This window comes from Rhinopithecus bieti, unplaced genomic scaffold, assembly GCF_001698545.2.
Source record: "Rhinopithecus bieti isolate Rb0 unplaced genomic scaffold, ASM169854v2 scaffold_2574, whole genome shotgun sequence".
In the NCBI taxonomy this organism is placed as follows: Eukaryota; Metazoa; Chordata; class Mammalia; order Primates; family Cercopithecidae; genus Rhinopithecus; species Rhinopithecus bieti.
The window spans coordinates 7,390,423-7,403,724 of record NW_016804493.1 but is presented as its reverse complement, the minus strand read 5'-3'; the positions used below and the strand labels follow the sequence as shown (position 1 = coordinate 7,403,724).

General features: G+C 42.5%; 1 protein-coding gene across 3 annotated transcripts in view; it reads left to right on the top strand.

Moving 5' to 3' along the window:
* The window catches only part of AP1G1 (adaptor related protein complex 1 subunit gamma 1), an 87,122-nt gene that overhangs the window by 21,304 nt on the left and 52,516 nt on the right, over nt 1-13,302 (top strand). For all 3 annotated transcript variants that reach the window (XM_017868791.1, XM_017868793.1, XM_017868792.1), the window contains exon 2: nt 6,542-6,745. In XM_017868791.1, coding sequence (XP_017724280.1) covers nt 6,545-6,745 — 201 coding nt within the window. In that variant the 5' untranslated portion in view covers nt 6,542-6,544. The remainder of the gene's footprint in view (nt 1-6,541; nt 6,746-13,302) is intronic.

Genomic DNA, 13,302 nt, shown 5'->3' with positions numbered 1-13,302 from the left:
GGAAGTGGTTGGGGGAATAAAGGTCCAAGGAGAGAACTTCTGTTGTCCTTGATCTTCCTTTTCTTGCTCCTTGTACCAGAAATGTTTTTTTCTTTGAGCTCTTTCTCTCTGCACCCAGTGAGTACTTCTTGGTTTTGGGCTGCTGTTGGGTTCCGGCTTGACAGCAATACTAGGGGAAAAATGATGATTTTTTTTCTCCAGTCCACTTTCTGTTACTTACTTTTCAGAGTCCTCAAGAAGCTGTGGCATACATTTTGTCTAGGATTTATAGTTGCATCCAAAGGGAGAGACAAGGTGGAGTGTGCTTGTTCCATCTTTCCTAGAACCAGAACTTTGATCTTAAAATGTTTTTTCAATGCTTAATTTTTTTCTTTTTTTGAGACGGAGTCTCTGTCGTCCAGGCTGGAGTGCAGTGGCATGATCTCTGCTCACTAACCTCCGCCTCCCGGGTTCAGGCACTTCTCCTTCCTCAGCGTCCCGAGTAGCTGGGATCACAGGCACGTGCCACCACGCTTGGCTAATTTTTGCATTTTTAGTAGAGATGGGGTTTCACCATGTTAACCAGGCTGGTCTCGAGTTTCTGACCTCAAGTGATCCGTCTACCTCGGCCTCCCAAAGTGGGCATGAGCCACCGTGCCTAGCCTCAATGCTTGCTTCTTTACTGTATGTTAACTTTTGTTTTTCATCCATGCCTATTAAGATATTTTCTGATGATAAATAAATCAAATAGTAGTAAGTTATCAAAATTCAAAGAAAAAATTACTGCTTTTCTCTAAGCTAGAGGCAGCCTATTATTGGAGGAAGAGGACTGAATTGGGGCATCACCAAAGGTGAGTCAGGCCAGTAACTAACTCTGTGACCTTGTACAAAGTAGTTAAAGCCTGTATCCTCAATTTCCTCCATAAAAAGCTAGTGGCAAGAACTGTATTTCTGTGATTCTGTGAGTCATAGCTGGGAATTTACTCTAGATAACTTGTTTTTCTCTCAGTTGGCTTAAAACTGTTACGATTGTTTTCTCATTTGTCTGCATGTTTTAGGTCTAGATTTAAGCTTTTTTCCAATGGTCTTTTCGTTTAGTTTGTAGGATCATTGAGGCCTCGGTAGAGAAAAGTTATTTTCTTCTTCTTTTTTTTTTTTTCCTGAGATGTTTCGCTCTTGTTGCGCAGGCTGGAGTGCAATGGTGTGATCTTGGCTCACCACAACCTCTGCCTTCTGAGTTCAAGTGATTCTTCTGCCTCATCCTCCCGAGTAGCTGAGATTATAGGCATGCGCCACCACTCCTGGCTCATTTTGTGTTTTTAGTAGAGGCGGGGTTTCTCCATGTTGGTCAGGGTGGTCTCGAACTCCCGACCTCAGGTGATCTGCCTGCCTTGGCCTCCCAAAGTGCTGGGATTACAGGCGTGAGCCACTGTGCCTGGCCTGTATTAGGCCATTCTTGCACTGCTATAAAGAAATACCTCAGACTGGGTAACTTGGAAGAAAAGAGGTTTGCTTGGCTCATGGTTCTTCAGGATTTACAGGAAGCATAGTGCCGGCATCTGTTTCTGGGGAGGCCTCTTCTTTACTCTTGGCAGAAGGCAAAGCAGGCAGAGAGAGAGAGCGAAAGCAGGAGCAAGAGAGAGACCGTTGGTGGGGGAGATGGTGCCACATACTTCATATGAACTCAGAGTGAGAGGTCACTTATTGACAAGGTGATGGCTTATGGTGCCACAAACATTTAAATGACCATGTCTCATGTGAACTCAGAGTGAGAGCTTGCTTATCAATGAGGGGATGGGCCAAGCCATTCATGAGGGATCCCGCCCCGATGATCCAAACATCTCCCACCAGGCCCCACGTCCAGCATTGGGGATTACAATTCAACATGAAATACGGGCAGGAGCAAGTATCCAAACTGTATCACTGTCTTATCACTGTCTCCTCTCTCTCTCCTCAGTATTTTTTTTTTCCTTGAGTATTTTAAAACCCAAGCAATCATATAATTTCCTCTGTAAATGTAATGTACATTTTTATAATATTGGGAGAACTTCAGCCTTGGAGTTCTAAGACCTGGTTCAGGTGTTAGGTTAGCTCTGTCCCCTATTACCTTTGTGATCTTGAGGAAGTTGCATAATTGCTTTGAAATGAAGTTTCTTCATAGGAAAAATGGGGATAATGATCTTTACTCTTTTTTTTTTTTTTTTTTAACGGAGCCTTGTCAGCCGAGCTGGAGTGCAGTGGTGTGGTCTCTGCTCACTGCAACCCCCACCTCCTGGGTTCAAGCAGTTCTCCTGCTTCAGCCTCCCGAGTAGCTGGGAGTACAGGCGCATGCCACCACGCCCAGCTGACTGTTTTTGTAGTTTTAGTAGAGATGGCGTTTCACCATGTGGGCCAGGCTGGCCTTGAACTCCTGACCTCAAGTGATCCACCCGCCTCGGCCTCCCAAAGTGCTGGGATTACAGGTGTGAGCCACCGCACTCGGCCAGTGATCTCTACTCTTAACTTCAAAATAGTCTAAAGGAACAAATGAGATAATGAATGTAAAAGTATTTTATAAACTTCAAACGCTAGACCTTTGAGTATTTTATTAAAACTAACAAAAACAGCACTATACAGATAGCTTTACATAGTAGTTTAAGATACACAACCTTAAAGGAGACAGTATATACGGCTCCTCTTGGAGGAGCATATCAGTACCTAGGGAGTTTTTCTAAATCCGTAATGCGCTAATCCGTACTTTGAGGATTAATGCTATACTGACTGGGATATCCTGGTATGTTGGGTTAGAAAAACATTGAGAATCATTGACTTAAGGATTCCACAGGTAATAAGTACTGAAAAGGATTGTAATGATATCTTCATCAATTTTACTATCATTTAAAATGTTCTTAGTCAACATTGTTGACTACACATTATACACAGTGATGTGTTTTTTGTTTGTTTGTTTGTTTTTTAATTGAGAACAAGAGTCTTGTTCTGTCACCCATGCTGGAGTGCACTGGCACGGTCTCAGCTCACTGTCAGCCTCTGCCGCTGGGTTCAAGCGATTCTCGTGTCTCAGCCTCTGGAGTATCTGGGATTACAGGTGTGCGCCACCACGCCCAGCTATTTTTTTATTTTTAGTAGAGATGGGGGTTTCGCCATGTTGGCCAAGCTGGTCTCAAACTCCTGACCTCAGGTGATCTGCCTGCCTCAGCCTCCCAAAGTGCTAGGATTACAGGCGTGAGCCACTGCGCCCAGCCACACAGTGATGTTTTTTCCATCACTATGGATTAGCTTTGTCCTAGAATTTCACGTAAATGGAATCATATAATATGTACTGTATTGTGTCTGCTGCCTTTGCTTAGCAGAATGTTAGCTTAGAATGTGTTTGAGACTCTTTCATGTTGTGTATAACGGATTCTGTTTTATTCTGATAAATATTCCATTATATGGGTATACCATCATCCATTCACCTGTTTATGGGCATTTGGATTGTTTTCAGTTTTTGGCAGTTATAAATTAAATTTCTATGAACATTTTATGTACAAGTTTTGGTGAAGATACATATTTTCATTACTCATGGGTAAATACTTCTCTTGGGTAAACATTGAGTAGATTTGCTGAATTATGTGCTAAGTGTATGTTTAACGTCATAAAAACCTGCCAAACTGTTTTCTAAAGTAGTTGAACCATTTTTATTCCCATGGGCATTTTATGGAAGTTCAGTTGTGCTATATCATTGCCAAGTCTTGGTATGGCAAGTCTTTAATTTTAGCCGTTTTTGTGGTATCTCATTATGGTTTTCTTCTTTTTTTTTTTTTTGTAACTGCAATGATCTGTCATCATGGTTTTAATTTGGTTTTCCCTGCTAACTAATGATATTAAGCATCTTTTCATGTGCTTACAACCATTCGTATGTTTTTTTGAGAAGTGTTTGTTCTAATATTTTAGCCTTTTTTGTTTGTTTACCCACTTTTTTTTTTTTTTGAGACGGAGTTTTCGCTCTTCTAGTTCAGGCTGGAGTGCAGTGGTGCAGTCTCGGCTCACCACAACCTCTGCCTCCTGGGTGCAAGCAATTCTCCTGCCTCAGCCTCCAGAGTAGCTGGGATTACAGGCATGCAGCACCATACCTGGCTAATTTTTTGTATTTTTAGTAGAGACGGGGTTTCTCCATGTTGATCAGGCTGATCTTGAACTCCTGACCTCAGGTGATCCACCAGCCTCGACCTCCCAAAGTGCTGGGGTTACTGTCGTGAGCCACCACGCCCAGCCTTTTTACCCACTTTCTAATTAAGATTGTCTTATTACTGAGTTGTAAAAGTTACATATCCTGAATGCAAGTCTTTTGACAGGTATGTATATTGAATATTTCTCCCTTTCTGCGGCTTGCCCTTTCCTTCTTTCTGTTTCTCTCTCTTTTCCTTTCTTTCCTCCTCTCCTCCCTCCCTCCCTCCACTTCCTCCCTCCTCCTTCTTCTCTCCCTCCCTCCCCTCCCCCTCCTCCGTTCTCTCTCCTCTCCCTCCACTGCAGCCTCCGCTCCAGGTCAGCTTCTCTGCCTCAGCTCCCAAGTGCTGGATTACAGTCAGTGCACCTACTACTCGGCTAGTTATATATATATATGGTTATTATATATACACGTATATATATGTGTGTGTGTGTAGTATATGTGTTATTATTATATGGTCCTATTATATGTGTGTTTATATATGTGATAATATATATGTGTGTTGTGTTGTGTAAATATATATTATTTTTTTTTTTTTTTTTTGAGACTGGAGTCTTGCTCTGTTGCCCAGGCTGGAGTGCAGTGGTACAGTCTTGGCTCACTGCAGCTCTGCCTCCCGGGTCCAAGTGATTCTCCTGCCTCAGCCCCCAGAGTAGCTGGGACTACAGGTGCACGCCACCATGCCTGGCTAATTTTTGTATTTTTAGTAGAGACGGGGTTTCACCATGTTGGCCAGGATGGTCTTGATCTCCTGACCTCGTGATCCGCCCGTCTCGGCCTCCCAGAGTGCTGGGATTACAGGCTTGAGCCACCGCGCCCGGCCTAGTTTTATATTTTTAGTAGAGACAGGTTTTCATCATGTTGACCATTCAAACTTCTGACCTCAGGTGATCCTCCTGGCTCAGCCTGCCAAAGTGCTGGCATTACAGGCATGAGCCACTGTGCCCAGCTGGTGTGCCTTATTTTCATAATGATGTCTTTTGACGAGCAAAAATTTTAGACTTTGATAGGGTCCAGTTATCAAGTTTTTCTTTTATACTTCATGGTTGTGTGTGAAGTCTCTCTGTTTAACCTGTTTGTAAAGATTTTCCTCTTTGTTTTCTTCTGGAAGATTTTTAGTTTTAGCTTTAACTTTTAGGTTTGTGATCATTTTAGTTAATTTTGTGTATTGTGTGCGGTTAGGATTGAGATTAATTTTTTTGTCCCATGGAGAGATATAGTTGCCAGCACCATTCATTGGAAGACTATCTTGCTCCTATTCAATAATTCTGGTCTCTTTGTTAAAAATCACTTGTGCATTTTTTTTTTTTTTTTTTGAGACGGAGTTTCACTCTTGTTGCGTAGGCTGGAGTGCAGTGGTGCGATCTTGGTCACTGCAACCTCCACCTCCCGGGTTCAGGCGATTCTCCTGAGTAGCTGGGATTACAGGCATGTGCCACCATGGCCAGCTAATTTTGTATTTTTAGTAGAGATGGGGTTTTCTCCATGTTGGCCAGGCTGGTCTCAAAACTCCCGACCTCAGGTGATCTGCCCGCCTTGGCCTCCCAAAGTGCTGGGATTACAGGCTTGAGCCACCGTGCCTGGCCTGCTTCAGTATATTCTTAAATTCAGTTAGTTCCACATTTCCCTGATTACTATAGCTTTGTAGTAATTCTTGAAATTAGGTGGTACACATTCTGTTTTTTGTTGTTGTTGTTTGTTTGTTAACAATTATTTAGGCTGTTATATGTCCTTTGTTAACTTTTTACTTTTAAAAGATATTCATGACACTAATAGCCTTGTTTTCTGTGATTGGTTTATTTTTTCCTCATCACATTTTCAAAGTATATGCAGTGTACTGAGATGATTACAGTTTGTTGAATGTGTTTTAATCTGACAGTTGGTCTTCTCAATCTCTCATATTTTGTTGAATTGAGCTATGATTGTGACCGTATTTATTTTTGTTGAGCTATGTTGTGTTTAACAGCAGTTGAACAGAAAATATCTATCTTTTTTAAGGTTAGGCATAGACCTTTCCTTAAAGATTTGAGTTGTATTAGTTTCTGAGATATTTTGATATTAGTGATGGACTTTACATATTTAGTGTATTCTTTGTCTTATTTTGCTTAATGTAATACTTAACCATTTTTGTTTGTAGCCTTTCCAGAGGCTACAAAAAAACAAAATGTACAGAGTTGAGAGGTCTGTATGTAATAGCTTTGCTGAAGCTTAACAAGCTTTGTTTAGCTTAGCTGAGCTGGATTTGGCAAGTCTTGAATTCTTAAAAACTAGTCAAAAACTTAAATGTGAAGTTACGTGAATAGCTTTGGTCGTAAAAAATGTGAACATCTCTATTTAATGTCTTTCCATATCCAGAGGATGCCAGCCCCCATCAGATTGCGGGAGCTGATCCGGACCATCCGGACAGCCCGAACCCAAGCTGAAGAACGAGAAATGATCCAGAAAGAATGTGCTGCAATCCGGTCATCTTTTAGAGAAGAAGACAATACATACCGATGTCGGAATGTGGCAAAATTACTGTATATGCACATGCTGGGCTACCCTGCTCACTTTGGACAGGTAGGCTGGGCTGAGACTACATGTAGCAAGGGTATTCTTTGACACTGTTGCTCAGGGATTATCCATCTTTTTCTGGTGGGGAGGTGCTTTTGATAGCCTTGTAGTCTAATTATTGTGGAACTGAGGGTAAGATTGAGAGAGCAAGCTGCAGACCCGGAAAGGCATGATACTGCCATCAATTATCCTTTCCATTGGGAGTCTCATTATGCGGATGAGAGAATGTTTTGATGGTGATAGCTAGCTTGCTTAAAGATTGACCAGGATTATGTGATTGTTCGGCCAGAGTGCCTGGACTATAATGAATATTTAAGAAAATGTTTCGGCCGGGCGCGGTGGCTTGTGCCTGTAATCCCAGCTACTTGGGACACTGAAGTGGGAGAATCACTTGAGACCAGGAGTTTGAGATCAGCCTGGGCAACATAGTGAGAGCCTGCTCTTAAAAAAAAAAAAAAAAATGCCTGGTATAATAGAGCATGCCTTTAGTCCCAGCTGCTCAGGAAGGTAAATCAAGAGGATTTCGAGTGTCGAGGCCTCAGTGAGCTATGATTGCACCACTGTGCTCCAGCCTGGGTAACAAAGTAAAATCCCATTTCTTTCTTTCTTTTTTTTTTTTAAAAAGGCTTGCTAAATGTCGTCTTAATATTTTCTCTGGGCACAATGTTATGTGGAGAAGTTCACAGTATTTTTTTTTTTTGAGATGGAGTTGTTTCACTCTTTTTGCCCAGGCTGGAGTGCAAGGGCACGATCTCGGCTCACTGCAACACTATCAGGAATGTACAACACTATCAGGAAGGATAGCCAGCAGCTTATTTTCTGTTTAGGTCAGTAATTTCAGTGGAAGGCGATCTCCTGCCCCCAAGTTAAAACAAAAAAGTACTGGATTTAATGTTACCAGACTGACTTGGGTTTTATGCTCATCTTCGGGTTTGGAGTGGGGTCAACATCTTTAGAAATATATGATCGAGAGTGGGAGTCCATTAGTTTCCCAAAATAAAATTGATGTGTTAGTATCAGAGGAAAGGGGACTGGATCAAAAGAAAAGGGGCCAGGCAGAAGCAACTGCCAGTTCATCAATATATTAATGTATTTGGTTTGGGACAGAATTAGTGTCATAATAGTATTCTTTTTCACATGAATAGTTTCTAAAATATAATACATTCTTTGAAATATATTTCATATTTCATTCATAGAGTGTTAGAAGTAGAATTAAACCCGGAAGCTCTCATGTTTCAATTATAAGCTTTATCACATCAAAAATTGATCCAGGTGGTTATCCATATAGTATGTGTCATAGTATAAAGCAAATTGATGCCCATGTGTTCTTGTTGATTGATTTTAAGTATTAGGTTAGATTTACAGAAATCTGATATATTAGAAATTGGGCTATAAAAAAGTCTTGTGAGGGGGAAGACTCTTAATTCCTCAGCGATAACCATTATTAACATTTTGTAAGCAGTACATTTATATATTCCCAATTAAGTTCTTTAAGAGCATATTCTTTTTTTTTTTTTTGTTTGGAGGCAGGGTCTTGCTCTGTGGCCCAGTCTGTGGCTCTGTGATGGCTTACTGTAGCCTCAACCTGCTGGGCTCAAGCTCTCCTCCTACCTCTGCCTCTCGGACGTCACTGGGACCCTGCGGTGCGTGGCACCAACCTAGCTATTTTTTTTTTTTTGACGATGGAGTCTCGCTCTGTTGCCCAGGCGAGGTCCGGTGGCGTGATCTTCAGCTCACTTCAACCTCCTCCTAACGGGTCGAAAGATTCTTCTGCCTCAGGCCCTCCGGCAGGTAGCTGGGAAATACAGGCCGTGTGCCACCCACACCTGGCTGGATTTTGTTATTTTTTGTAGACATGGAGGTTACCATATTGGGGCCCAGGCTGGTCTCGAATTCGTGACCTCCTTATCTGTCTGTCTGGCCTCCAAAGTGCTGGGATTTATAGGCGTGGAGGCCACTGCCTCCCGCCCGCTAGCCTAATTGTTTGAGCACAGCGTCTCACCTCTGTTGCTTCAGGCGGAGTGTGCAGTTGGACACCACAGGCTTACTTCTGTGAGGGCCTGTGATTACGCACTGCCACTCCAGCCTGGACAATCACAGCGCAGACTCCATCTCAAAAAAAAAAAAAGAAAGTGGGCTGTTATCATTACACTAGATGAAAAATGGCACTGTGATTCATCATGCAGGCTGGGGACAAAACCTAGATCTGAACCTTTTCAGGGCGTATATAAAGGTATTTCCAAGGATGGGGTACCAAATTACTGATATGGAACAGATGGGGTGACTATTTAAACAGGAGGAAACAGATAAGAATTAAATTATGAATTCCTAGTCATTCGAAAAATATTTCTATGTAAAATTTTAGCACAGTTTTCTTGAGCATTTCACTTTCTACCTAAGAATTAAATATTTTATCAAATAATTAAGCTCCCAAAAACCCCGAAATGCCACCTACCCTAAAGCCATTCTATTAAACACATTAAGAAATGGAATCTAGAATATATAGGGGTTTTTTTACAAATGGAAATATCCCCCAAAATCTTATATTCTACTCTGATTCCAAATTCAAGAATGCCCCTTTAGTAACGGGACTATGGCTCTCACCTATAATCACAGCACTTTGGGGAGGTGCAGGCAGGACCACTTGAGGCCCAGGAGTTTAACACCCAGCCGGGGCAATTATGGCAGAATCCCTACTCTATATTTTTTTTATTTTTTTATTTTTTTGGAGAGGAGCTTACTCTGTCGCCAGCTGGGAATGCAGCTGGCACAATCTCGCTCACTGCCAACCTCCACCTCCCGGCGTTCAAGCGGATTATCCTGCTCAGCCTCCGAGTAATGGGAACAGGTGCGTACCACCATGCTCCAGCCTAATTTTTGTATTTTATTAGAGATGGGGTTTCACCATGTTGGACCAGGATAGTTTCGATCTCTACCTTGTTGATCGGGGCCCACTTCAGCCTCCCGAAGTGCAGGGTTTTATAGGCCGGTGAGCCACCACGCCCACCCACCAATTTTTTTTTTTTTATTAGCTGGGCCAAGCATGGTAGTGCACACCTGCTATTCTCAGTACTTTGAGACGCCAAGGACCACGGTGGATTGCTGCTGCACAAAGCAGTTTCAAATCGCGCTGAGCAACACAGCAAAGCCCTGTCTCTACAAAAATACAAAAATTATCCTGTGTGGTTCCCAGAAAGGGTCGGGGCCTGCGTGAGCTGAGTAGAAGTAAGCCTGTGGTTTTTTATCCACTGCACACTCCCGACCTGGGCACAGAGGGTGAGACTCTGTCTCAAACAATTAGCTGGGGGGCTGGGAGCAGTGCCTCACGCCTATAATCCCAAGCACTTTGGGGGGGAGGCCAAGAACAGGGACAGATAAGGAGGTCAGGAATTCGAGACCAGCCTGGCCATTATGATGCCGTAACGCCTTCCATGTCTACAAAATATAAAAAAAATCAGCCAGGTGTGGTTGGCCACGCCTGTATTCCAGGGCTCCTGGAGAGGGCTTGCAGGCATGAAGGACTTTCGAACCCTGGTAGGAGGAGGTTGACCGTGAGGCTGGAGATCACGCCACCGGACTCCAGCCTGGGCAACAGAGGCGAGACTCCATCTCAAAAAAAAAATTAGCTAGGTTGTGGTGCACGGCCACCTGCAGTCCAGTGATCTCGAGAGGCCTGAGGTAGGAGGAGGTAGGAGGAGAGTTTGAGCCCAGCAGGTTGAGGCTACAGTAAGCCATCACAGAGCCATAGTGACTCACTGAGTGAGTCAATAATCACTCAGCTCCACCTCGCGGGTTCACGCCATTCTCCTTCCTCAGCCTCCCTGGTAGCTGGGACTACAGGCGCCCACCACCACGCCTAGCTAATTTTTTTGTGTTTTCAGTAGAGACGGGGTTTTACCATGTTGGCCAGGCTGGTCTCAAACTCCTGACTTCAGGTGATCCACCTGCCTTGGCCTCCCAAAGTGCTGGGATTACAGGCATGAACCACCACGCCCAGCCTGCAGCCACTCTTTAATTGCATTTTATTAGTTAGATGCGGTGTTCATTATGGTAACCAGTAGCTGCATGTAACTATTGACCTCTTGGAATGTGGCTGTTTCAGCTCAGGTGAATCCTAAAGGAAAATAAGGTTTTTTTTGGTAGTTGATTTAGTTATTGGAAAACTTTTTTTTTTTTTGAGATGTAGTCTTGCTCTGTTGCCCAGGCTGAAGTACAGTGGCACGATCTCGGCTCATTGCAACCTTCACTGCCCAGGTTCAAGCGATTCTCCTGTCAGCCTGCTGAGTAGCTGTGCTACAGGCACCCGCCACCACACCAGCTAATTTTTGTATTTTTGGTAGAGACGGGGTTTCACTATGTTGGCCAGTCTAGTCTTGAACTCCTGACCTCAAGTGATCTACCCGTCTCAGCCTCCCAAAGTGCTGGGATTACAGGTATGAGCCACAGCACCTAGCCTAGTTATTATTGGAAGACTTTTAAATGTGTTTTAAACAACTTGGGTATGGTAGTGTACTTTATAAACAGTAAATTTTATGAACTCTAAATACAGTTCAGCTATTTCTTTTTTTTCTTTTTAGTTCAGCTATTTCTGATGAAAATGTACAAATTGAGATGTGCAGTAAGTGTAAAGTACATATTATATATAGAAACTTTAGTGGAAAAGCGAGTGTAAAATACCTAATAATAAATTTTGTGTTGATCATATGTTGAAATGATATTTTAGATATATTGATTAAAGAATATTATTAAAACTAATTTTACCTTTTTAAAAACTTTTTACTGCAGTATCTAATATGATGCTGATAGAAATAAAATATAAGCCACATTAGAAATTTAAAAATTTCTGGTAGCTGGCCGGGCGCGGTGGCTCAAGCCTGTAATCCCAGCACTTTGGGAGGCCGAGACGGGCGGATCACGAGGTCAGGAGATCAAGACCATCCTGGCTAACACGGTGAAACCCCATCTCTACTAAAAAATACAAAAAACTAGCCGGGCGAGGTGGCGGGCGTCTGTAGTACCAGCTACTCGGGAGGCTGAGGCAGGAGAATGGCGTAAACCCGGGAGGCGGAGCTTGCAGTGAGCTGAGATCCGGCCACTGCACTCCAGCCTGGGCGACTGAGCGAGACTCCGTCCCAAAAAAAAAAAAAAAAGAAAAAAAAATGTCTAGTAGCTATATTTTATAAGTCTTAAGTTTTACAGTAAAACTTAAGGAGTAGGGTAGGATGGACACGGTGACGTACGCCTGTAATCCCAGCACTTTGGGAGTCCAAAGTGGGGGGATCACCTGAAGTCAGGAGTTTGATACCATCCTGGCCAGCATGGGGAAACTCTGTCTCTACTAAAAAGACAAAAATTAGCCAGGCATGGTGGTGAGCGCCTGTAATCCCAGCTACTCGGGAGGCTGAGGCAGGAGAATTGCTTGAACCTGGAAGGTGGAGGTTGCAGTGAGCCGAGATCATACCATTGCAGTCCAGTCTGGGTGACAGAGCAAGACTCTGTCTCAAAAAAAAAAAAAAAAAAAAAAAACTTAGCCCTTCCTTGCTGTACAAAGAATTTGAGATGGCATAAACTACCAGCATCTACATTAAAGAGAAAAAAAATAGTAGAAATTGAGAGTTGGAAAAAGGAAGCATTTAGAGCATAAGGCATGTGTAGTTGCTGTTGGCGTGACAGCTAAGGCAAGAAAAGAGACAGTCACCTGTTAGGTAGTTGTTATTGCCAAGATGGAAGAGCAAAACTATAGAGAACCAGACTGCCTGGATGTGACTTCTGACTTTGAGCATGATCTTTAACCTTTCTGTGTCTCAGTTTCCTCATCTGTAAAATGGGGACAGTCTTAATGCCTACTTTATAGTGTTATTATGAAGAGTAAGTTAGTAAGTGTTAGACACATATTTTGTACATAGAAAGCCTCAAATGTTATGCATTTTACCGTTTGCTAAAGGACAGCAATGTTTTTTGAAGCACTGAATTCTAAGAGATTTTTTTTATATGGACCTTTGGTCTAGGAGTCTCTTAATAATGTAAGAGACAGTATCCTCACCATTTTTATAACAAAAGTGGTCATAGATTTCCTGTAGTGTGTGTAACCTTTTTCCGTGTGTGGGTTAAGCACAACCCAGAAATATTAATGAATTATCTAAAGAAGTAGGTAGATTGCAGCAGTAGAAAACTGGTGGCTCGGGGCCAGATTCTTCCACAGATGTGTTCTTTTTTGTCCTGTATGGTATTTAAAATGGTTTCTGCCAGTACGTAAGAACAAAAAAGAATTTCTATAGAAATCTGGATTCCTAATTTCTCTTAGAAAAATAATAAGATTTGTGGAATGGAAATCTACGTTACCACATGTCAGTAGTATGCTGCTTCCAGGCTGGGCCTGATTCTGTTTTTCCCCAGTTCCAGCCTTGCTTGCTATACCCAATTACCTGTGTAGGATATTCTTCCTTTCCATCTGTGTAGCATAGGACTGCACTTCTTTAGCTTCTCTAAATTTTACAATGTTCTCCATAAATTCTTATACATCTTTTAAAAAAATTTTTTTAAAAATTTCACTTAAAATACGG